Genomic DNA, 23,591 nt, shown 5'->3' on the forward strand with positions numbered 1-23,591 from the left:
CAGAGGACCCTTTCTCCTTATAACATTGTCACATATTTTGAATGCTCAAGCATTGCATCAAACAGAGTTAAAATTGGGTTTATGCCACTTCTAGTCCCAGGAAAACTCTGACCAAGCAGAGAAGAGTCTGGATGAGTCCAACAGTGACTTGACTGAACTGATCAAGAGGCGCCTCGAGAGTGTGGCCAGCACAGGCAGCTCTGCCAGCTCAGGATTCATCGAAGATAAGAGTTACAGTGACTCAGAAGATGATGAAGAAGGTAAAAGAACCCTACCACATCCAAAATCTTTTATTGGGAAGACTTCTGTCACTTGGCTAGTGCCACACACACTGTCACACACTTTACAGGCCCTTACATGGCTTGGCTTGTTCCTGAAATCCCAAATTCTCCCTCTTGCCTGTTCCTCACTCCAACTCTCTCACAAAAAGAGAGCTCTGTATTGTGTACAAAAGCTGCTCCTGTGGTATGAGAGGAGAAACAGGAATGTTGTACCAGACTTGTGAGGTCACTCTGTCCCAGGGCCCTTGTCTATAAAGTTTCCCTCACTCCAGCCTGAGGTGTTGTTTCCCCATAGTTAAATGAGTGACTAATGGATGAGGGAACTTTGTTAATCTCTGATCTCCTGCCTCTGGGTCAGTGGTTGATCCCCCAGAGCTGTAACCCTGCAGAGATCCCACACCCAGCACAGTGTGTGGGGCTGGGGCCATCAGCACAAGTGGCACCAGTGGCACCCAGCTCTGGAGCTGTGCCACGTCTCTGCCGCATTTGTGCCACGTTTTTGCCACGTTTCTGATCTCTCCTAGATGCTGAGGATCTGTACAAGAGGCCCTTGACTCTGGAGGATCTGATCTGCTACAGCTTCCAGGTGGCAAAAGGCATGGAGTTCCTCGCCTCCCGAAAAGTGAGCTCCTTCAGACTTCCTGCAGAGTATCTGATATGAAGGAACCCAAACACACTCTTGACTCTGAGAAATCTGCTTTTTGCTCTTGTTAGAGTGCTGGAGATCACATTAGCTCTGGTGGTTAAGCAGTAATTAGCACTGAAGGGGTTGTGGAAGAACATTCATCATGTTCTTGGCTGCAGGGATTGGCATCTGCAGCAGAAGGGTTTAGATAGAAGGAGTGAAGTTCTCAGAAACTGTGAGACAATTTGTGGAACTGCCTCATAAATAAACACAGAAAAGCTTGTAGAGAAAGCTCCTTTTAGTGTGGCGAACAACACCACTACTGAAAAATGAGGAGGGAGTATCCAGTTATTCCTTTGGTTTGTCAGAGGTGTTGGGGACTGTCAGCAAAGTCAGCACTGCTTGGGTAAACAGGAGGCTCTTTGCAGCCTGTGGAAGAGCTTTTCAGGTAAATTCAGTGTAATCCAGGGGCCAAAGTGTGCACACAACTGAGCCTCACTCACACACAGCCACCAGGGTGTTGGTTTTCCCAGCTTTTACAGAGATGGGGCAACTGAGAGGCATTTTAAAAGGATTTATTCCATTATCAGTCTCAATGAATACTGAGACACAAGAGATGTAAAACTCAATGCCATTCCATCAGAAGCCACCCTATTTCCTGGTTACAACACCTTAGAAATGTTTTTCAGCCCATTAGCTTTTGCCACACAAAGCTGCTATTACTCCTAACACAAATCACCTATATTTTTACCCCATGTGGTCCTGCTACAATGCATCTTTCACAGTTCTAATTCTCTAAACTATCTGATCTTTTTGCAAGGCCATCTTTTGAAACTTGTTGAAACTTGTTTCTAGTTCAATCTCTGTCTCAATGTTATCTCTATTCTATGGCTTTCCTAAGTTAGCACACCTTATCTCAGAGTTTGCATACAGATGTACAAGACTGTGTTGTGACCGTGTTCACAGGGGTCTCAGGTTGAGGGAAGAGATGAGGATCTGACTCCATGTTTCAGAAGGCTGATTTATTATTTTATGATATATATTACATTAAAACTATACTAAAAGAGTAGAAGAAAGGATTTCATCGGAAGGCTGACTATGAATAGAATCACAAAGAATGATAACAAAGGCTCTATCTCGGACTCTCTGTCCGAGCCAGCTGACTGTGATTGGCCATTAATTACAAACAACCACATGAGCCAATCACAGATGCACCTGTTGCATTCCACAGCAGCAGATAATCATTGTTTGCATTTTGTTCCTGAGGCCTCCCAGCTTCTCAGGAGGAAAAATCCTAAGGAAAGGATTTTTCATAAAAGATATCTGTGACACTGTGTGAGCTTTCTGTCAGGTTTTGAGAATTCTTTACAAATCCATTTCCCACACCAGGGCATCCCCCAGAAACCCTGAGTGTGGTTATCCCCCTCACACCCTCCTGGACCTGCACTGGCAAATGTAGCTGCAGCTGCTTTTGGCCTCTCTGAAATTTCCCAGATAATGAGAAAATAGGGCTCCCTTCCTTGTTGTAACTGCCAAGTTATTTCAGACAGAACAATCAGAAAACTGTCTCTAGTGTTGGTTTGTTCCCTGAGTTATTCCCCTTTTTGCATATCCCAGTGTATCTGGAGCAGATTCCCACTCATTCTCTGAGCTGCTCCCAGCGCAGTTTCTTTCCCCTTCCCAAAGAATCTCTCCTGCCTCCAGCTGGAGCAGGGGCTCCTGCCCAGCCCCCTGTGACCCTGTGTCCCTCCCTGGCAGTGCATCCATCGGGATCTGGCAGCCAGGAACATCCTCCTGTCCGAGAACAACGTGGTCAAGATCTGCGACTTCGGCCTCGCCAGGGACATCTACAAAGACCCCGACTACGTACGGAAGGGAGATGTGAGTGCAAGAAGCTTCAGTGGTTCCCCTCAAGCTGGGCTTGGGCACATCAGTAACAGCAGATCTGGTAACCTGTTGTGTCTCTGGCTTTTAGGCACGGCTTCCCCTCAAGTGGATGGCTCCAGAAGCTATTTTTGACAAAATTTACACCACGCAGAGCGACGTGTGGTCTTTCGGAGTGCTGCTGTGGGAAATATTTTCTCTAGGTAAGAATGGTTTCAAACCCTTTCCCCCCCCCCCCCCCCCCCCCCCCCAATTTATGGCTGCTTAGCTAAGAAAAGCTTTTAGCAAAAGGTGATCATGTGGGGCAGTGCTTCTGTTTCACTGAGGATGAGTGCACAGTGCAAACCAGGTGTAAAATAAAGCCAATTTCAATGAGAACTCCACCTGACAAAGGACATGAAAACACTGGGGAGGGGGATCAAAAATCCAAAATCCTGGACCTAACATTTGTACCCACTGAAAGCAACAGAGCCCAGAGATAAAATGCAATCCTCTGCTGCTGGGAGGAGTGGGAGGTTTCTTGGAGAACAATGAAGAAGCTTCCCATCAAACCCCACCTGCTTCAGGGAACCCCAGAGCTGCAGGGTCACCCTGCTGTGGGCACCGTGGCTCAGCCCATGCAGCATGAGCCCACATGATATTTTATCCCAGCTTGATCATCCACCCCACAAAATCTAAGATTTTCTAGGTAAGAAAAATCTCCTGGCAGCAGCAGCTGTTGGTTGGTGCAGGAGCAGTGCTGGGCTCAGCCTAAACCCTTTTGGCAGCAGACCAAGGGTGGAATGTGGGCTCTTGTGGCTGCATTATTTGCAAGCCACAACAGTTCTAAAAGAATAACAATGATGTTCTTTATGTAGCTGAGATGTCATCCCAGGATGCTGTGAGAAATCTCAGCCTCTCTGAGCTCTGGTTTCTGTCCAGCAGATAAAGCTGTGAGACCAACACAAGCAGCCCTACAGATACTTGGACTGTGCTGCTCTCAGATTCTCCTTGCAGAGGGGCAACATTTGTTTTCCTGAGGGAATTTAGGAATGTCAGCTCTGGCTTTTTAATCAGCATTTGCAGACAAAAGAAAACAAGAAGCATTGTCAACTTAAGCTGCTGGATTTTAAAGCAAACTCTAATCTGCTTCTATCTTTGGTTCATGGATCAGTTGAAATTAATGATTGGGCTCAAGATGCCAAGTGAAAATGCAAAGTCTGGAGCTGTTTCTATCCTAATCTTTACTTAGGGCTGGCTGCAAAATCATAACCTGCTCTCAGTCCAAGTCTTTGATTTGGACTTTCCCTGCTCCACATCTGCACACCCAGCAGAAAGTTCACACTTGAGTGGTTGAAATAAGTGGCAGCTGCTGCTTTCCCTGGGGCTCAGCCCTGGTTTTTGGGTGTTGTTATGTTGGGGTAACAGCATCACCTACTGCAGGTGTAGCAGCAGAAAGGCAAAGCTCCAGAAGCACCAGGAGTGCCCTGGTTTTATCAGATTATTCAGGAAGATGCTTTAGCATCAGCATCCACAGACACTCAGGGACAGGCTCTCCACTGGGAACCAAAGGGATGGAATGCTGATGAATCCAAGGGGCACTGCAGGAACAAACTTTGTATCACCCCCAAAGGTCCTGACAGAATTTAACAGATGGCCTTTAATACTGAACACTAATATAAATTAAAATCCAGTCAGTGAAATTCACCTCTATTTTAATCTATTTAAAAAAAAAAAACTTGTTATCTGGGTTCTTTTAGCCCCTTTCTTGGCACTGTCCCCTTGTGAATTTGGCACCTCCCAGATGGCTCCAGGGGCTGCCACCCGTGCAGCAGCCCCTGCCCTGCCTGTGACGTAGATCACAAACTGCTTTTGCACTTGGTGGCACAGGCTCAAAACCAGTCATTTTCTCTGAGAGGGTTTTTCATCCAGCTCATCCAGGCATGCCTGTGGTTTGGCACTGCTCACATCTGCAGCTCAAATGATAAATATTTAATTAAGGATTTGTGTCACTGATTGAATTCTGTCATATAAAAGTTTTACAGATCATTGAGAGCCATGAGATGGAAGTTATTTGTCGTTGCCACAGGGTGTGTTTTGGCTCCCATTTACAGCTGCTGCTCTCACTGGGTCCCACAGGCTGAGCACCCTCTAAAAAAGGGAAAATTGGGAAAATGCAGAGTGTAGTTTGTGTTGTGAAGGAGAATAGCCTGCCTGCAGAAAGGCTGCATCTGCTTTGGTGATACACAGGGAAATCAGGACTTGAGGGAATATTAATTTCCATCTGGGGCTGAGTTTGCAATGAGCTTTAAATTATTCCAATGGGGTCAACACACCTCGTGTCAGGTGGTGCCAGAAGTGTTTAACACATCCTGAAATCACTAATGGTACAGAATGTCAGTGTCTCCTGGAATTTCAATGTGCACTGTTCTAAAAGCAATCAGAGATAATTATGTAAACAAGCAGTGCCTGGTAGTAACATCAGCATCTCATTATCCCACTAAAATAAAACCAAGATCAAAAGAGGGCTCCCATATCCAATGCATGCCACATCTTTGAGCATTTTGAAGGAGATTTCCCCTAAGGAAAACATCATGTGTAGGCCTTACACCATATGTTCCAGCCTACATTTCTCCCAAGCTGTCTCAGCATTCCAAATCCAAGTTATCAGACTGATCCCATAGTCCAGATAAAGACAGTGCTGAGTGGAAGTGGGAAAGGGAGAGTTCCTTGCTTTTATGATCTGAGCTGCCTCCAGCTGGTAGGAGGCCAGCACTGGCCAAAATATAAATTATTAAAAGATCCTGCAGTCAAAAATTAATCATAGACTCATAGGGGTTGGAAAGGATCTATAAGATGATCTATTCCCAACCCCTCCTGCCATGGTCAGGACACTTCCTGCTAAACCAGGATGCTCAAGGCTTTATCCAACCTGGTTTGGAACACTGCCAGGGCTGGGGCATCCACAACCCCCCTGGGCATCACCACCCCTCAGTAAAATATTTCATCCTAATATTTAACCTAAATGTCCCTCCTTTCAGTTTGTCCCAGTACTCCTTGTCCTATCACCGTTATCCTTTGCCTTCCCTGTATTTGCTCTCACCAACATCTTGCAGTTGATCTGATCTGTGATGAAACCAAAGAGAGAGAGCTCAGATTGTGGGAGCAAGTGGGATTCTCTATCCATGAGATAAGCAGTTAATTCCTGGAATTTTCCATCCATGAGATGAGCAGATAATTCCCAGGTTATTCTGAGCATGACAGGCCAAAGGCAAGACTGGGAAGGAAAATCTGGGTATAAAGCAGAAATGGTGGTGCTGCCTCTCTCCAGCTTACATAACTCCAGGAAACACTGTCAGTCCTCTGCCCTGGTACTTGCACATCCAGGGAATTCAGAAGTGCTGTGGATAAGCATCCCTGGATGTCCTGGGAGCCCATTTAAGCTGAGATTCCTCCTCAGGCAGTGCTGGGCTCTCAGCTCCCCAGTGCAGGCTCTGCCCACTGAGCAGTCAGGTTCACAGAGGAGAACAATTCTGGAGCAGCCACATTTTGGCCCCTTCTTCAGTGCTTTATCCCAAAGATTTCTGCTATTCTCGTTGTGCCCCCAAGTGCACAGCACATGATGGTGTTTGCAGGAAATATGCAGGAATGTTATAGCCAGTAAATCATACACAGATTCCTCCAGGGCTGGATACAGATTCCATTCAGTCTCCCATGTTAAGACTTGATGAAATTGTTTCCAAATTCATCATCCAGCCTCTGGGATGCCAAAATGTCCAAGCAAGGGTTGTGCTGCACAGGAAGCATTGGCTTAGGGGGGAGAAAGGGAGGGAAGTTACAAATCTTTTCATTTTATCCACTGCAGGTTCAGTAGCATTTTAAATCTCAGCTTAGACTTCTGAATTTTACCTGTGAGCTCAGATGCCTGAGCACTCTCCCAGAGTTTTGTGGGAGTTAACACAAAGCTCCTTCACAGCTTTCAACCTCCACAAAACAATTCCAGTTGCCACAAGCTGTCCTGCCAGGGTTCAGCCAACACTTGAGTGGCACTCAAGGTAAACAGCAGTGAACAGAGTCAGGAAAGACAACAAGGCTGGAAGGGTGGAAGGTCACTGTCAGGGGAGCCTTCCCTGGAGGATAATGCATCTCCAGTAGCTGGTGAACCAGGAGAGGAGCAACTCCACTCATGGGATTGAACCAAGGTTCTCGTGGTCCTTGGCAGGGGCCAGGTGCCCACAGCCCCTCTGCACCTGCTCACAGGGGCTCTGAGGCCATGAAGGATGAGCAGGAATTGCTCACTGTGTGTGTATCCTCTCAGGGCAGGATATTGCCAGGGTAACAGCTTGGAAAGCACCAAGGAATCCATTAAATGAGCTGGAACTTTTCTACCACTGACCAAGAGATACTTTAGTCTCAAACTAATCAAGTTTATTTCTCCTCTGCCCTATTTTACCTTGGAGTGGTATCACAAAAGCAGAGGAGACAGTGTGATTGAAATCTCTGAAGGGACAGAGTGAGTCTGTGAGGTTTCCAAACAAAAAATGCAGATTGTGAGTGACTGCAACTCCTTCTTCACTCGAGTTCGTGTTACTGCCAGGCTCTGGGTGACATCCAATGCTCAGCAGAGATCCCCAGGTCTGGGACACAGACTGTGCCATCCTGAAGCCCTGACCTTTCTCCCCCCAGGTGCCTCTCCTTACCCTGGGGTGCAGATAGATGAGGATTTCTGCCGGCGCCTCAAGGAGGGGACCCGGATGAGATCTCCAGAGTATTCCACCCCTGAAGTGTAAGAGCTGCTGGGAGCTGCTGGGAGCTGCTGGGAGCTGTACACCTCACCAAAGAGATTGTGGGGAGGGGGAGGAGACCACAGCTGGGTATTTTATGTTCAGTAAAGATGTGCTTGAGTATATTTCGGGTGTCTGACAGCACAGATTAATGCTAAGGACAGCCCAAGTCAGCCTGACCTTTGCCAACAAGATGACCAGATATCCCTTGTCAGCTGTAGTTCATGGAGCTACTCATGTGGTACTACATGGAGCTACTCATGTGTACTACACTACTCATGTAGTTCATGGAGCTCAGACTTCAGATTCTGTGACAGAAACCCAGTACCTATAACCAGGAGTTAGTTCAGCAGTATCAGCAGGGCCCAGCAGCCAGAGTCTAAGTTAGGTGAAAACCAAAATCCTGCAGGCTCAGGAATATGGAAGCAAAAAGCATCCCACATGGAAACTAAACCCGAATTTCAGCATGGGGAGAGCTGAACCTCTCTCAATCCAAAGACCCACCAAACCAAGCAGCAGTGGAATGGAAGAGTTTGGAAGCAAAGCTCTCATTCTTTCCCATTCCTAACCCCTGTGTTTTCCTGCAGCTACCAGACCATGCTGGACTGCTGGCACGGGGTGCCCACCGAGAGGCCGACGTTCACCGAGCTGGTGGAGCGCCTGGGGGATCTCCTGCAGGCCAACGTGCAGCAGGTACTGCAGGGCCACCCCTCTGCAAGGAATCTGCACTTGGGGTGTGCATGGGCAGGGTTATTCAACACCACTATGAGATTTCACCTCCTAGCACAACTCACTAGGAAAATCCCTGCTGGGATGAGTAAAGACAATGTTAACTACTCAAATGTTAACTTTATTTCTGATTTTCTTCACTTCCTGAACTTTGTCTCTCATTTCCAAGTTTACGTTCACCAGTGCTCTTGGGAGCTTTGCAATTATGCAGCTTAAAGCACAGAAAATCAGGTATATAATGATTAATTTCATAATAGTTAAACCAGTTGTTTTCTTCTTCAGTAAAAACAACCAGATCAGTTATGCAATTGTCAATTTAATTGAAGAAGAAATCAAATACTCTCCTCCAGCTCCTTCCTGTTTGTAAACAAATTTAGTGGAGCTGAGTTGAAGAGGGCCCAGTCTGCAATATGACGAGCTTGAGAGTTTGATTCTATAACCAAAGTAAATTGAGGGGACATAAAAATCATGATAAGGGAATAGGGCACTTAACTGCTTCTCAAAATTAAAAACAAAAAGAAGCTCAGGGAAATTTGGACAAATAGTTTCAGGAGCTGAAGGCAGAGTCATTCCTGAGGATTGCTGCAGGGGGTAATGACAATGCAGAGCTCATTACCATGTGCAGCAGCAATTCCTGGGAAGGACAAGAAATTCAATCCTTTCAGGCTCCCATTTTAAGGCCTGGCTCTTCCCAAGCTCCAGAAGTTGAACAAAACCAAGCAGTTCATGGGCCATTCCTTCTGACCTGGGCTGGAATCTCCCAGCCCATGTTCAGCCACCCCACATCACAGGGTTCCCAGAGTGCCCCAGTTCCCTCACAAAGCTTCCTGCACAGGAATTCTTGGATGAAGTATGGGTATAAAGCAGAAATGGTGGTGCTGCCTCCCTCCAGCTTACATAACTCCAGGAAACACTCTCAGTCCTGTGCTCTTCCATAACTTCCACAGGTTGTGAGGAACATGATAATCACCTTGAACAAACATCACAGTTAAGTTAAAACCCAATTTAGTCCTTTCTCAAGGCAAAGCTCTATAGGATACAACAACCTCTCACATCTGAGAAGCAGCACAAAATGAACTTTACCAGCTTTGTGCTCTTTTCTGTTTTTAATTTCACAGGATGGCAAAGACTACATTCCACTGAACATCACCCTGTGTCCTGATGGAGAATCCAACTCCAAAACCTGCCCTGTGGAAGAAAACCTGAACAATGGAGTGAATCGCTGGAGTGCAGTAGAAACTGGGTGAGAAAAGCAGACACAGGGTGGGGGGAAAGAAACATTTCCCTGTCTGGTGTCCTCCCTTGGTATGGCTGGTGAAAGAACCAGACAGGTTTGTCAGGGTGTTGGTTATTAGACACAAAGGGTGACAAAAGAGAAGTGGTGCAGGACACTGGGCTGTGTGAGGAGGAAACTGAGCTGCAATGGGTGCAGAATCTGCCTGGGTTTTGTGCTGACCCCTTGACTTTCCTGCTTTCAGAAACAACAGCAAGAAGAGACCCCTGAGCGTGAAGACATTTGATGAGGTGCCAGTGGAAAAGGAGAAAGTGATGCATGAGGTAAGAGAGGTGACTGCATCCTTCCCCAGCAGGTTCACAGAACACCAGAAACACTCACTAGAGCTTTTGGAATAACTTGGTAGGAGAGAACTTTAAATCAGGCAGAGGATTTGGCTCTAGCACCTCACACCCAGGGCTGTGTGACAACAAACAGGGACCTGCATTTCCCCTAACAAATAATTTAGGGAGAAGCTCACATGTGACTGCCCTGGCTTTGATCAGTCTAAGGGGTTTTATATTCAAGACATACTTCAAGATGTTTTTCCACCACAAGAAAGTGGCAGCTCATTAAAATGAAGTTCTTGAAGGGAAATGTGTCCAGAACACATCCTGGCTGGCCAAGACAGACAGCCAATCACTTGGTGGGGGTGAAGGTGTTCAGTTCTGGGCAGACAAGAACAGGATTCAAGATCCTGGTCTTGATTCACACAAAGGGCTTTAACCCTGGGTTTTCCTCACTGCAAGTGAATGTATTTATTGCCAGTTTAATGCCATTGCAGGGTGGGAGAATGTTAAAGGGTTTAATTTTGCTCCAGGGGAAAGCAAAGGCTTGTTTGGTTCCAGAATGAGGGTTCTGCTTGTTGGCTTCCTCTGAAGTTATGGGTGGGATTTTCTTACTTAAAAAAAATCCCCAAGAACAACTCCTGAATTCCCTCTGTGGTGCAGGCAGCCCCTGGCTGCAGCTCCATGTGCTGCCTCACTGGCACCTTCTGTGTCCCTAAGGAGGACAGGGACATTTCTGCAATGCACAGATGCTCCAGGGGGATCAAAGTTTAGGGAGAAAGCCTGGATCCCTCAGGAATCCTCCTGGCACAGGAAAGCTCCAGCTGAGGGTCCCTCTTGGGCAGAGCCCCATTCCTCAGAGCAGCTCCCTTGGGAAGGCTCAAGTCTGCAGCTCCAGCTTGTCCTGGAAATATTTCATGTCCTTGCCCAGCACAGCCTATTTGTCATTTGTTCTCTGCTGAGCACAGACTGAGGCCCATTATTGCCTTGTATTTTCCCAGATGGAATTTCTGCCTCTTTATCAATGCATCTCAGGGATTAGCAGGCTTAGAAATTTCCCTGGCTCCTGCATCTTCTCTCTTGCAGGATAAAATCTGTCCCTGTGAATCACACAAAGACATTTGCTAGATCAATGCAGTCTCAAGAGATTATTGCTGCCAGCAGGAGCATTACCTGCCTAAGAGCTCCCTGTTCATTTTCTAATAAACCTTTACATGAGGGGGAAAAGCTTCCAAAAAGGGTGATAATACATCAAGAGATCAGAAATAAATGTGATGCTTCAACAAGGGTCTTTTAAATCCAAATCAGGGTGTGATCTGCTTTTGGACAAAGTAAATGTACTTTGGTTATTGAAGTTTTCTTCATTATCAACCCTGAATAGTCATTAGGTCTGAGCTCTCCAAGTGCTCCACCACACCTTCCTGCCATTGTGGAGTTATCTGCAATCTCTTGGAGATTCTTTTAGCAGAGAGGTGTAAGCAAAATGCAGAACCCCCCAGATAAACTGTTCTAGAGCACGTGTTTGAAGGGGAAACAGTCAAGATAAAATCCAGAGACAAGTTGGGTTTTACTGAGGGTTTGACAGACCTCATTAATTCAGGATTTCACTTTATACTTCATAAACTCACTTATAAACTGATCTTATTAACAACTGGTAGATGACCAGAGCATGTAGAAAGAGGCTTTTTCTTGTTATTTATTGTTTGATGAGATTATTTTTTATATCTTGATCAGTTTGACTGGTAAAATAAGACTAATCTGTGTTGAGGGCTTTTGCTGTCTTGGTTCTGACAAATGCACAGATGTGCAATTTTCCAGCATCACAAAATATTTCAAATGCAAAGAAACACCCAGAGCATTTAATGTTATTAAATAACTTAAAATGAGGACTGTGATGTCTGTGTACTTACTGCAGCCTCAAGACTCAGCTTTAGGTGCAGCAGAAGCACAACCCTAGCTTTAATCAAGACAGTTTTGTTGGACAGCTCATAAAAAATTCCAAAAAGGCCAGGGCCATCCATCTTTACAAAGCACTTGCATTTACAAAATGCTGCTGAACTTCCACTTCCTTCAAATCCCAGTGTTTCTAATTGTGTATTTCCAGTGGGTATTTAAGGAGCTTTTCCTTGGAGGAGCCCAGCCAGAATTATTGGATATATTCTTTATGAATCTCAGTCTATTCATATCTCAGCTATCCTACGTACACAGTGCCCATATGTCATGCTTAATATCAGTTTCAAATTTGAAAATGTCAAATTATTTTTTGATATGTTCATTTTAAGGGTGCTCTTTTGGAAATGCAGATCAAAACCTTTAATGTCATAAAAACAAGGGAAACATTCCCAGGCTCCAGAGCAGCATGATCAGGAATTTTTATCTTGGATGAAAACTGATAACACAGGCCTTGATAAAAGAATATCCTGAAGGATTGGTGGCTCCTGCAGCAGTCCCAGGTTCAGATGTCCCTGATGTTCCCTTCCTTTTGCTCCCCAGGAGTCTGACAGTGGCATGGTGCTGACCTCAGAGGAGATAAAAAGCCCCAAGAGGTTGGAGATCCGTTCCTGGCCCTACGGGATCATGGCTCTGGCGTGAGTACTCTGGGGGATTTCTTTTTCAGACAGTTCTTCCTTTCAGAGAAATGCTCTTGAAATGTGCAGTTTGGTTTCTGCTGCCAAAAGGAAACCTCTGGACATCCAGGCAAGCTGAGAGGAGACGAACTCTGAATTTCAGCCCCATAAGCAGAAAACCTTGGTGATGTGTTTTAAGATCAAGGGGCAGCAGATTCTGCAAATAGGAGATGATAGGAGGAAAAAAGGAGAATACAGAGGTCAAATTTAGCTGTTTGTTCACTGCTTCCCCAGTGTTCTCTCTTAGTGATGGAGCAGAGTTTGAAGAACTTGATTCCTTAATGCAAAAGCTGACATTTGTAATTATACCAGTGTGTATATTGAAGTCAGACAGGAGTGGCATCTTTGCAGCTCATGGGATGTGAGTAAACTTAAAATGCTTGTTCATAGCAAAGAGCAGTCCTTTACCAGAGCCCTGATTGCTTCATCATCACGAGACAGAGCTGCAGAGAATTCCCTAAATCCCACAACCCCTGTAATCCCTGGGTGCTGTTGTTCACACCTGCTTTACAAACAGAGGCTGGGACAGGGTTTACTGTTTGTTTATCCACTCATAGTGCAATACAGAAGATTAAAAGCAGATTTTTTGCTTTTTGCTCACAGTTCTCTGTATTTCAGTAACAACCACACAGGCAGAGGTGTCCCAGTAGTAAAAAACTTCTCCACCTTCCTAACAACATTTACCCATTTTACTGATTCAAATGTCAACGTGTGGAATTTCAAAGAATAGCTGCTCAAAATACTAAAAAAATATATTATTATGTGGCAATGAATTCCTTGTCTACTCAGTTAATTAAGCTAATTACGACTTGCCTAGAGTTTTCTCTGTAATCTACTGAGCTTTGTATGAATTTTCTGTGCACTGAGGAACTCCATGACCTTTCCCAGCAGAGCAGTTGCTTGTTGTACACCAAGTCACCCCTTTTCTGCACTAAAGAGAAGTGAGGGATGAGAAGAAGCGTGGTGCACTTGTGGATATTCTGGGAGAGTTGCCAGGAGAGGGCATGGTCAGGGTGGGGCAGTTCTGGAGGAGGTGACTCTCCTTCAGAGGGAAAAGGAGGTGGAAAGGGCTTGCCTTGTCTTTTGATGCTTTAGAAGCATCAATTCCCTGGTGTTTGTGGGCAGGAAAGGAGGAAAAGGGAGAAGAAGAGAGGGGGGAAAGGGAGAAGGAGAGGAAAAGGGAGAAGAAGGGAAGGAAAAGGGAGAAGGAGAGGAGGAAGAGGGAGAAGGAGAGGAGGAAAAGGGAGAAAGAAGGAAAAGGGAGAAGGAGGGAAGGAAAAGGGAGAAGATTTCCTAAGGAAAGGTGGACAACACTAACAGGAGCATTAGGATGCTGCGGATTGTGCTGGAAGGCAGTGTGGCCTCAGGAATGTGTTGCCCAGCAGTATTTTCCCTGTCCCAGGGCTGGACCTGGTGGGATTAGCAGAGATCCTGATCCAATTCCATGTTTTTATCCCCTGCACACACCCAGAGCATTCCTGCCAGCACAATCCATTGCTATGGAGACCAAATGGCAGCAGCTCCAAAACAGGAGCTGAAATGTCAGGAGCTGCATTACTGTGGTGCCTTACCTGGGCTGATTCACCTCTTTGCTGCATGATGTCACACTGACACCAATCCAGCAGCCTCCCTGGTGGCATTTATCCCTCTGGGGATTTCTGTCACCCACCCCTGACAGCTTTTCCCTGCTGCATTTCTCCTGTTTGGATAAAGAGCTAGCACAGGAAGGTTCCCCCTCTGCTCCTTTGAGGCTTTCTCCTGAAAATCTGAGAAGTCAGCACCCAGCCAGATGTGGAAACACAGAAACCCCATGACAGCCTTTAGAGATTTCCAGGAAAAAACTGCCAGCAGGGTCACTGGGAGTGGGGGGGAGGCTCTGTGGGGCAGTGAATCCCTGCCTGGCCCCACCACTGGGCTCTCCCCACTTCCACTCAACCCTGCCATGAGATTCCATCCAGCTCGAGGTTCCTGAGCCCTTCTGTGCCAGCAGAGCCTGCAAGGAGCCGTGCTGTTCTCCTGCTGCCACAGCACACACAGAGCTGTGGCTCTCCCTGCCATGTCCTTCCCTGAGAGTCTGAGCTCCAGCTGAGAAAGATTTTTTTGTCAGCTGCCTTTTTTTATTTTTTTGGAATCTTGCAGACCCTCCTTGGCCCAAAGAGCACCCCAAAGCCCTCTGGTTTGAGGACAGGACACCCCTGGGTGCTCCTGCACTGACAAGAGGCCAAACAAGGCTCAAAGCCTGTGGAACATTCTAGAGAGGTCAGAAGGGAGTGTGGGTTTAACAGGGGAGATAAAGTCACCCTTGTTAATGGTGTATCTCTCTCTATCAAAAACATTTACCCTGGATCCTTTTCAAAGTCTTTCTTTTCTAAAACAAAACTGTTCAAAGGCTTAGCATGTTTTCTAAACCAGGGTGGCTGCATTTATTATTTTTGCCAAAATCTCACTGTTTATTTATGCTACATTCATTCCTCTGTTGAGTTTAAAATTTGCCAACAGCACACACCATGGAGTGTCAGTGTCAAGAGTTTAGTGAGGATGAATCTGATACTCTGGGCCTGGGCTCACTGTTAGGCTGCACTAAGCAAGTCTGAGCTTTTCCTTTTAGAGCAGGAAAGTTCTGGGTGTTTTATGCTGCTGAAGTAGAAAGTCACAGCAGTATCTGCAGTGAGAGATGGAAAGATTGGCTGGGATAACAACATTGGAATCAGCATTCAGGCAAGCACAGGGAGCACAGGGGATTTAATGAAGGGCTGACTCTGGTGTCAGCTCCCAGCTCATAATATTATCAGGCTACTGCCAAGCACTGCTTTAAAACCTCCAGACACTCTATAATCAAGTTATTGTTTAAGATGACAAAAGGTTTGGTATCTGCAGAGTTGTCCTCCCCCAGCTCTTCCCTTCTCCCCCAAACCCAACACCCTGTGCTGCTCAGAAATCCCTGCTTGGTTCTGGCCCAGGCCCACAGCTCAGCTGAGGCCCAGCTGATCCTCCCTGGGCTCTGGGTGCTGCACCCACATCCCAGCTCTGGGCTCTCCCTTTGCCAAAACAAGCTGGGCCCAAGGCAAGGCAGCAACACTAAAATGGGGATTTTGCTCAGCAACAGCAGACATTCATGTCCAAACACACAGAACACAACAAAAATACAGCCAGGATTGGCCTGGAATCCTTTCTCAGCTTCTCACAGAAACCAGGCATGGAAACATGTTTGCTCCAGGGCAGAATGGAGCTCAGAAATAATAAATACTTTTATTGTTGTGCCATGCAGCACCTTGCAATGTTACCTGAGCTCAGGTCTCCAAACTAGAACTTGGAATGAGTAGCTACTCAGGAGTTATGTAAAGCACTTTTTTCCAAGGATTATTCCCTGTGCTGACAGTAACAAGTACTGGAAGGGGAATTGTGAGAGGCTGTGGGTTTGACTGCAGTGTTTTCCATCCCACTGCTTCTGGACAGGGACAGCTGAGCAGCCTGGCCACACATGTGAGGAGACATGAGGGTGGCTTTGGCCTGGGAAAACTTTATTACCTGCACTTTGTGTTTGAAAGTGCTTCCAAACAATGAATTCCTGAGCTCACCCCTCGAGTTCTCCTGCCAGCAGAATGCTGATGCACTGGTATGCCAGGGGGAACCCAGGATGAAATTCCTCCTGCACAGCACTCAGCTGAAAATGTATTAAAGCAAACTGTGAATCAGTCATAGCTACCAGAAGGAAAAAATAATCCTTTTATTTCTTTAATTGCTGAAAAATTAAAATTTAAAAAAAGAAACAACACTCTTACTCTGAGCCTTATTAAACATCTTTGAAGGCTCCTACAAAGCCCTGAAGCTCCTACATGTTATTAGGAGAGGTAGTCATGAGACAAACTGCTCTACTTGGCAACAACCAGCCCAATTTCTCATCTTTCCCCAAACACAGCCTCTGAACATGGCCAGGTTTCCTACATGGACAGAAAAGTCCACTAGTTTTTCCTACTGAGAGCAAAATACCTGGGTTTTTTATTGCAGAGCAGGAGGAGCTGCTGCACTTGGGGCAGGAATCCCTCCCTGCACAGGGGGATTTTCCTTCTTTCTCCACAGTCCCCTTCAAGTCATTGACCCCAAAGTGTAGATTAACAGAAATTGCCTCCCTCACATAAAATAAACAGCTCCACTAATGGTTTCCCAGCTCTTTGATGGTCTCAGTATTTTTCTATCTCCAAAATCTCTGGTTTTGTACAGTAGGAAGAAAAAGCCTCAGCAGGTCACTCAGGCCTTCAAGATACTGCAGGATTATCCTCTGTGCTATCTTCTAAACAACTTTGGTGCCTTCAGAAAACTAAAATTTCGTGGAAGATTATTTAATATTCAGGCTGTGTCCTCAGACAGGACACCTTGTACATGGAGAGTGAGTTCTCAGGGTGATCACTGCAATTTGTGAGAGGGTCCCTGGGACCTGTTGAGAAGGATGAAAGTTTGACAAGAAAGTCTCACAGATATGTGTGCTTGGCAGAAAGATTTTTAAATGTAGAGTCTGATGAAGGAATAGAGTTGGAAGCAAGTTTTGATATAGAAGAAAAGAATTGCTGAGCCAGTCTTACTGGCTAACCAAGGAGGCAAAGGATGTGTTAGTTAGAAGGGGTTTTTATGGCTTAGAGCAAAGGATAAACCCACCCCAAACAAGAAGATGTTTTTACCAAGCAGGAAGAGAGCACAGGCAAACAAGCCTGCTGATGTTGCAAGTCAGAAAAAGATCTCAGAATTTTCTACTGCAAGCAAACTGAAAAACAAAAAACAACTTCTAGCTTAAACTGTAATGTACTATTAGTGATTGGAGAATAGTAACATGAATATGGTAATTGTAGTAATAACTATAGTATTTATTTTTATATATATATATATATATATATATAAAATAAATACTATATAAATGCTGTATATATAGTATTTATTATGTGTATTACTATAATTATATATATTTATAACTATAAAATATATATATTTCTGTAATTGTAGTAATTATGATAGGCTATAGATAAAAGTTAAGGTATAGATTGGTTCTACTGTATTAAGATGCTCAGCAAAGGAAAGTATATAATGCAGTGTAACCAAAAGAAAAGGATATAATGCATTGTAACCAAAACCAAAGGGTCTTCAGGACTGCCTGCAGCTGGAGCTGACAGCTGTGGGCACAGCTCTGTCACCCACAACCCTGGATGCTGGAACCTCTTGGATACAATAAACTGCATTTTGGAGAGCCCCTGGAGTCCCACATCCCCCATTTAGGCTCTTACCTGCCAAGGGGCCAGGCCAGGAAGGGATTTTGGGGACCCTGGAGCCCCAGGCACTGAGCACAGCCAGGCAGGGGCACATCCTGAGGTGGCAAGGACAGATGGAAAGGGAGGAGCAGCCTCATCCCCAGCAGCACAGCTGTACATGCACAGCAGGCTCTGTCTGTGACAGCAGCATGAAAGGGGAAAATGCAAAGCCCCACAGAGAGCTTTAATTAGGAAATGCATTGAGATGAAAGGAATAGTATTGGAAGTTAATTGCATTTTGGTCTGCCATTAGATAGCAAGTGACACAACTTCCTTCTGACCCAGCTCAGCAGCTCTGTCGGGACATTCAGGAGTCCTCCAAAGCCCAGCCTGATCTCAGCACCAGGCAGAGTTATTTATTCCCAGATATCCGAACTCCTGACACACAGGGGCAGGAACCCAACAGGAAAACTTGCTGGGAGTCTACAGGGGGCTGGAAATTCCCCTTTTAACCCTAATAAACCCATAGATATGCAGGTTGGGGGCCAAATTAAAGTGTACTTGGGGGAAATGAATTTGTAGAGAGTTTTTAAAGTTTGACAGAAGGTTTATGTAGCATGTATTTATATGTAAACTTTGAGATAAGAAATGTTGACTTAGAAATGTTATGGAATAGGATAAACATTGTTGAGAGAGAAATAGAATTAGAAATAAGTTTTAAAGGATGGTTTTGTAAGTAAGACTAGATACTTTAGAGAAAGAGAACTATGAAAGATGTATTGTAGTAAGACTTATAAGGGGTAGTTTTAAATTATTAATTTTAAGGCACTTACAGTATCCCCATACTTAAAGCTAATAATTTAAAACTACTCCCCTCAAGCTTCCAAATTAAACTGATGCTCTCAAGCTTCTCCCTGCCTCCCATGACAACTTTAATACCTGGCAAATTGGAAGCCAGAGCATCCATGGAATTGTCTGACACGAGCCAACGGAGCTGAGCAACAAATGAGAATTCCATAAATAAACAAAGTTGTGGTTGCATGGCTCATGGCAGGGAAGTTTATCTGCAGTTTATCTGTGTGTGTGGAGAATGGACACCTGCCAAACCTGTAGGATACAAAAGGAGTTTCCACTCCTGTTTCTCTCTGGACAATGAGGTAAAAGTTGTGAAAGCAGAGGGTGCTACATTTTTTGTTGAAGTTCTCAGGGTTACTGTTTATTTTAGAATTTCTGCTCTGCCACTCCACAGGTTTGGTTTCAATGCCTTGTGCAGGTCTGAAAGCACAGAAACAGCAGCTTTGCTCTATAAACTGCAGCAATCCTGGAAGCCAGGCTCATTCCAGGCAGGCAAGACGTGGTGGGCTGGCTCCTACAGCTCAGGCTCACTTCCCAAAGCTGGAGGTGCAAACCTGCCATGGAAAGCCAGCCCAGAACACTGAAATCAGACCCTGAATTAACCAGCCCATGTCCCAGTGCAGCTGGTCAGAGCTCAGCTGTGTGTTGTGTCTGAATCTGGCTGCACAAGAGTTTAATGGGTGATGTACAGAACATGAGCACACATTCTGTGGGTGATTCACAGATGGAGCCTGCAGGCTGCTCCTGTGCAGGAACCACTGCTCTACTCCAGCCAGTGCTCTAACACCTGGGATCTTTCCAGAACCAGCAAAAAAATTATTATTTTTTTAAATATAGTGACACTGGTTCTGCCAGCCAGTGGAAATATCTGCAGCTCATGGGAAACCTGAAACTTTTGACAGGTTCCAGATTCAGAGAGAACACAACTTGTAAAGTCCCAGCAGCAGAACCCAGCAGGGCAGATTTACCCTTTCCAGCTGAAAGGAGCTCTGTGTGGCCATTGAACCTGCTCTCTCTGCTGTACCATCCAAAAAACACCACACACACACAGTTCCCATCCTGGATCTGCCATTTTCCTATCCATGGCTTTGCTGCCTTCCCTCCAGTTGCTGTGTGTGGCTCCTGGCTTTGGTTTGTTCCCTGGAGCAGGAACTGGCTCTGCTTTCTTCCTAAAGCATCCCAGTGAGAGCATGAGCAGCTGCTGGGGGCTGGAAGCACTGCACAAGTGCCAATAAAATGAGTGTAATGAATTCTACAATTATTTGATGAACTGTTTACTATTCAGATGTGGTTTAGGGTCATTAAAATGTAACTTGATACTACTTTAAACACACATGAAGCACATACACAAAGTGCTTGGGCACTGCCTGATTTTTAATTCTCCCAGGCACATTCAAGTCATTCTGAGCTGAAGCTTGAGCAGTGCTGTGATGAGTCTGTGGCTGAGGTTCCTTCCCAAGATTAAAGGGTCCTGAGCAAAATGCAACAGCTCAAAGGCCACTCCACACTGGAATCCTTTAGAGCACCCCTCAGTTATCCAGGCCTCTTCCAAGGAGCTGCTCAGTGTCCTGGTTTGGCACCATGGAAGTGCAAACCAAAGTTGACAGAATATAATTTTTAAGGCAGCCTGTGACAGAAAGAACCTTTTGAGTTCTCCACAGCCCTTGCTGTTCCTCAAGGTCACTTTGTCACAGAGTTCTCCTGCTTTGAGCCCTGAAGCTGCCCCATGTGATGGAATTGCTCTGTCCCATTTTCTATCACCTGGAACAGGGGAAGACAGGGAACAAAAGTAGCTGGGATGCTACAAAGCACTGCCCTCCAGCAGGTCAGGAATGTTAAAGGGCTGGGGAATATAAAAGGGATTTTGCCCTGCACTGCCTGGGTATGTTCAACACACGCTCCTGCTTTCAGTATTGGTTTAAATTAGAATCTGCCAGAGATTATTCAGTATTTCATCCCTTATCATGCTTCAAGAACAGTCATAGCCTTCAGTTCTGCTTTCAGAAAAGTCAAATTTTTACTGACCTGTGTCAGAACAATGAGGGAGGATGTTACTGTGTGTACAGGACAGGTGCCTTTACAAGTAAGAGATCTGTGGTGTACTGAAATGTGGTGAGCTGAAAGAACAGGGCAGCAGAGCTGGAATTACCCCTAATCTACTTTTAAAACACAGAGTTATTTAAAATACCTCAGTTCCCTCATCCAGTCAGCAAAATTGTCTTACAGATTGCCATAGAGATAAATTGATATTTTTTATGTATTTGCTTCTTCAAGAAATCATTTTGACCACTGGTTACAGAGACAGGCTGGCTACATCCCCATGTTTGTTCCAACAGGAGGAGAGCTGTGAGCAGGAGCAAGGAATCCATCCTGGCTGACCACGACACTGTCAAGTACCAGCCAGCAGTGCAGGTGGAAGAGGACACCATGGAGTTCCCCCTGGAGGACTCTGTCCTGCTCCCCATGGACCCCAGCCTGGAGTGCCACAGCCCTCCCCCAGACTACAACTCTGTCATGCACTACTCAGCCCCCCCAGTGTAGGCAGGGCCCCAGGGGCTGAGCTCAGCCCTGCCAGGCTCTGCTGTGCCCCAGGGAGCCTGGGTGGCACAGGAGGGAGCTCTGCTGGGGTAATGCTTCACATGTTTCTGCTGGCACATCTCAGATGGGATTAGAAACAATTTCAGAGCATCTTCTCTCCTCTTTAAAGGCCTATTGCAAGATCTGCAGTGAATTAATGACATTGACTGTCAGGGTCATGATGGGAGCTGTAACCCTGAACTGCTGCCACTCCTCCCCCTGGCTGGGGCTGTTCCTTGGCACTGCCACACCCACAGGTTCCTGCATCCCCACTTCACCCCATGAGGGTCATGCCAAGCTGGTTGGGAACACAGGATTCAAGCTGCTGGCCCTGACACATCCCACAGGGATTGGTTAGGCCAGTGCTGGAAGGCATCTGTTGAAAACAGCAGCAGCCACATTAAAGGTTTGGGCTTGGAGAAAACTGAAACACCCTTCCTAATTTGGGATTTCACCTCCTGTAAATATTTCTGAAATATTCTGCAATCCAAGCTATTCTGGTTGAAATTTGGATTTAGTCATTTCCACTGCCCAGAGGATTCACTCCTAATGATGGCATGGCCCAGAGCAGGCTGGTAGTGTCCGTGTGCCTGCTCTTTGGGCAGCAGGGCACACAGTGTGGTCAATCTGAGCCCCTGGGCTCTCCCCTTGTTCCAACAGCAGTTTATTCTGCAGACATGCAATAGGGAACCTTGCTGGAGATGCTCTGTAATGGTTGCAAGGCAAAATCACTGCCTTAAGCAAGAACCTTCTCAACTCAAACAGAACTTCCCAGCTCACACACACCTTTGTGTGAATGTGCAGAAAACTCTCATTACCAGCACAAGAGTTACACAAAAACTCACACACACCCTTGAGGCACCAGCAGGGCAGCAGCATTTTTATGTTTCCTTTCTGCACACAGGCTATTCACTAAAACAACACACAAAACAGAAAACAGCATTTCCTCTGGATTCTGTGGGGGTGCCCAAGGGTTTGGCCCTGGGGATACTCTCCCTGTTAAGCTGCAAGCCCATGTGACACACAATTCTCTCTGTCTTGCCAAGGTAAATACTGGTATCAAATGCAAAGCCCTTCCTGGTTCAGGGTAATTCAAAGCTGTTGTTGCAGCAGGACTGAAAGGATCACAAATTCTCCCATGTGAGACACTGACAGTGGGTTTGCCCCTGCCCCAGAGCTGGGGGTGGCAGGGACTGTTACAAGTGTGCCCAGGTGCCCTGTGTGGCCTGTGCATCATCACAGCTGCCTCACCAATCAGCAAATCATCCTTAGCCTTTCATGTGCTCTGTAACAATCAGAGTTGGCTTTAAAATTTAGGAAGGGAAAGGTCTCCAGGCTGCAAGGAGAAAAAACCAGGATGAGCAAGATGTTCACTGACAGCAAGGGCTGTAACCTCCTGAGTTACAAACTGATCTGTAAATGGCTCCCTGTGCAGTTTCCTCCAAGCTCTGCACACCACTTTCTTTTTCTCCCTTGATTTGACTTCTTCAGTGGAAAAAGAATTTTTTCTCATGATTCAGACTAGAGGAGGATGAAATGCAAGCCTTGCAAAATGATGCCGTTACCTTGGCAAAGACAGCTGCACACCCTCGCAGCAGCCAAGGAAGTTTTCTGGATGAGTGCTTGCAGTGGGCTGTGCTGAAGGAATCACAAACAAGCCTCAGGTATTATCAAAGGGGAAAACAAATCTCCAAACCCTCCCAACATTAACTGTGAACTCTCAAGCATCTGAAGGATGGGCTTTGGGGAACTGCACTGCTTCTTCTCCTTGACTTCAGAGTCCCTTAGAAATCACCTGCAGTCCCTCCAGAGCCCCCTGCTCATAGTGCACCTGCTAGATAGGTGTGGGCTGTAGTTGCTTTATGGTCATTTTGCACTGCTTTGTATTTTAGTACCTATGTATTAAGTAGAGCTGGTCAGAGAAGAGAAGAAACTACTGGGAAAGAATTCTGATGAGCCCCAGGAAGCTCACTGGATTGGTTTTCCATCAAACACTGTTAGCTATCTATAGCTCTGATCAATCAACTGGTTGATCAATCAATCAGTTCTTGTGGAAATAAATGACTGATGAGGCAAAGGAAGAGAAGGTGCAGCCTGTGTGCGGCTCTGCTGTTGATGCCTCAGCTGGAGATGTTTGTCACTGCACCTTGGGCTGGAGGGTGAGAAAACAGCGCTGAAAAACCTTCACTGAGGAACTCTGAAATGCAGGAACCAAACCTGCAGGTGTGCTCTGTGTTTTGAGGAGCATGGGAAGCTCTGCTCTGCTGGGGGAGCTGAGCATGGGGCCTCCCCTTTCCCCTCTCTGCAGGATGAGCTGCAGGGTTCCCCAAGGGCAGAGGCACAGGAGCACATCTGGGGAGCCAGGGCCCTTGTGGCTCTCGGTGACAACCACCAGCCCTTCTGTGCCACCTGAGGTGGTGGCACAGGCACAGCTCCATGCTCCAGCTGGTTAC

At 46.0% G+C, this 23,591-nt stretch overlaps 1 protein-coding gene across 2 annotated transcripts in view; it reads left to right on the forward strand.

Moving 5' to 3' along the window:
- LOC128945886 (vascular endothelial growth factor receptor kdr-like) overlaps positions 1 to 21,671 on the forward strand; it is a 125,895-nt gene extending 104,224 nt beyond the window's left edge. For both annotated transcript variants that reach the window (XM_054289789.1, XM_054289790.1), the window contains exons 21-30: positions 95 to 260; positions 806 to 903; positions 2,665 to 2,787; positions 2,882 to 2,993; positions 7,456 to 7,555; positions 8,141 to 8,246; positions 9,401 to 9,525; positions 9,761 to 9,839; positions 12,336 to 12,430; positions 20,898 to 21,671. In XM_054289789.1, the coding sequence (XP_054145764.1) occupies positions 95 to 260; positions 806 to 903; positions 2,665 to 2,787; positions 2,882 to 2,993; positions 7,456 to 7,555; positions 8,141 to 8,246; positions 9,401 to 9,525; positions 9,761 to 9,839; positions 12,336 to 12,430; positions 20,898 to 21,102 (1,209 nt within the window). In that variant the 3' untranslated portion in view covers positions 21,103 to 21,671. The remainder of the gene's footprint in view (positions 1 to 94; positions 261 to 805; positions 904 to 2,664; positions 2,788 to 2,881; positions 2,994 to 7,455; positions 7,556 to 8,140; positions 8,247 to 9,400; positions 9,526 to 9,760; positions 9,840 to 12,335; positions 12,431 to 20,897) is intronic.
- Positions 21,672 to 23,591: the final 1,920 nt, after the last annotated feature.

This window comes from Melozone crissalis, unplaced genomic scaffold, assembly GCF_028551555.1.
Source record: "Melozone crissalis strain CALT ecotype California unplaced genomic scaffold, PUWL_Pcris_2 ptg000068l_1, whole genome shotgun sequence".
NCBI classification, from domain to species: Eukaryota; Metazoa; Chordata; class Aves; order Passeriformes; family Passerellidae; genus Melozone; species Melozone crissalis.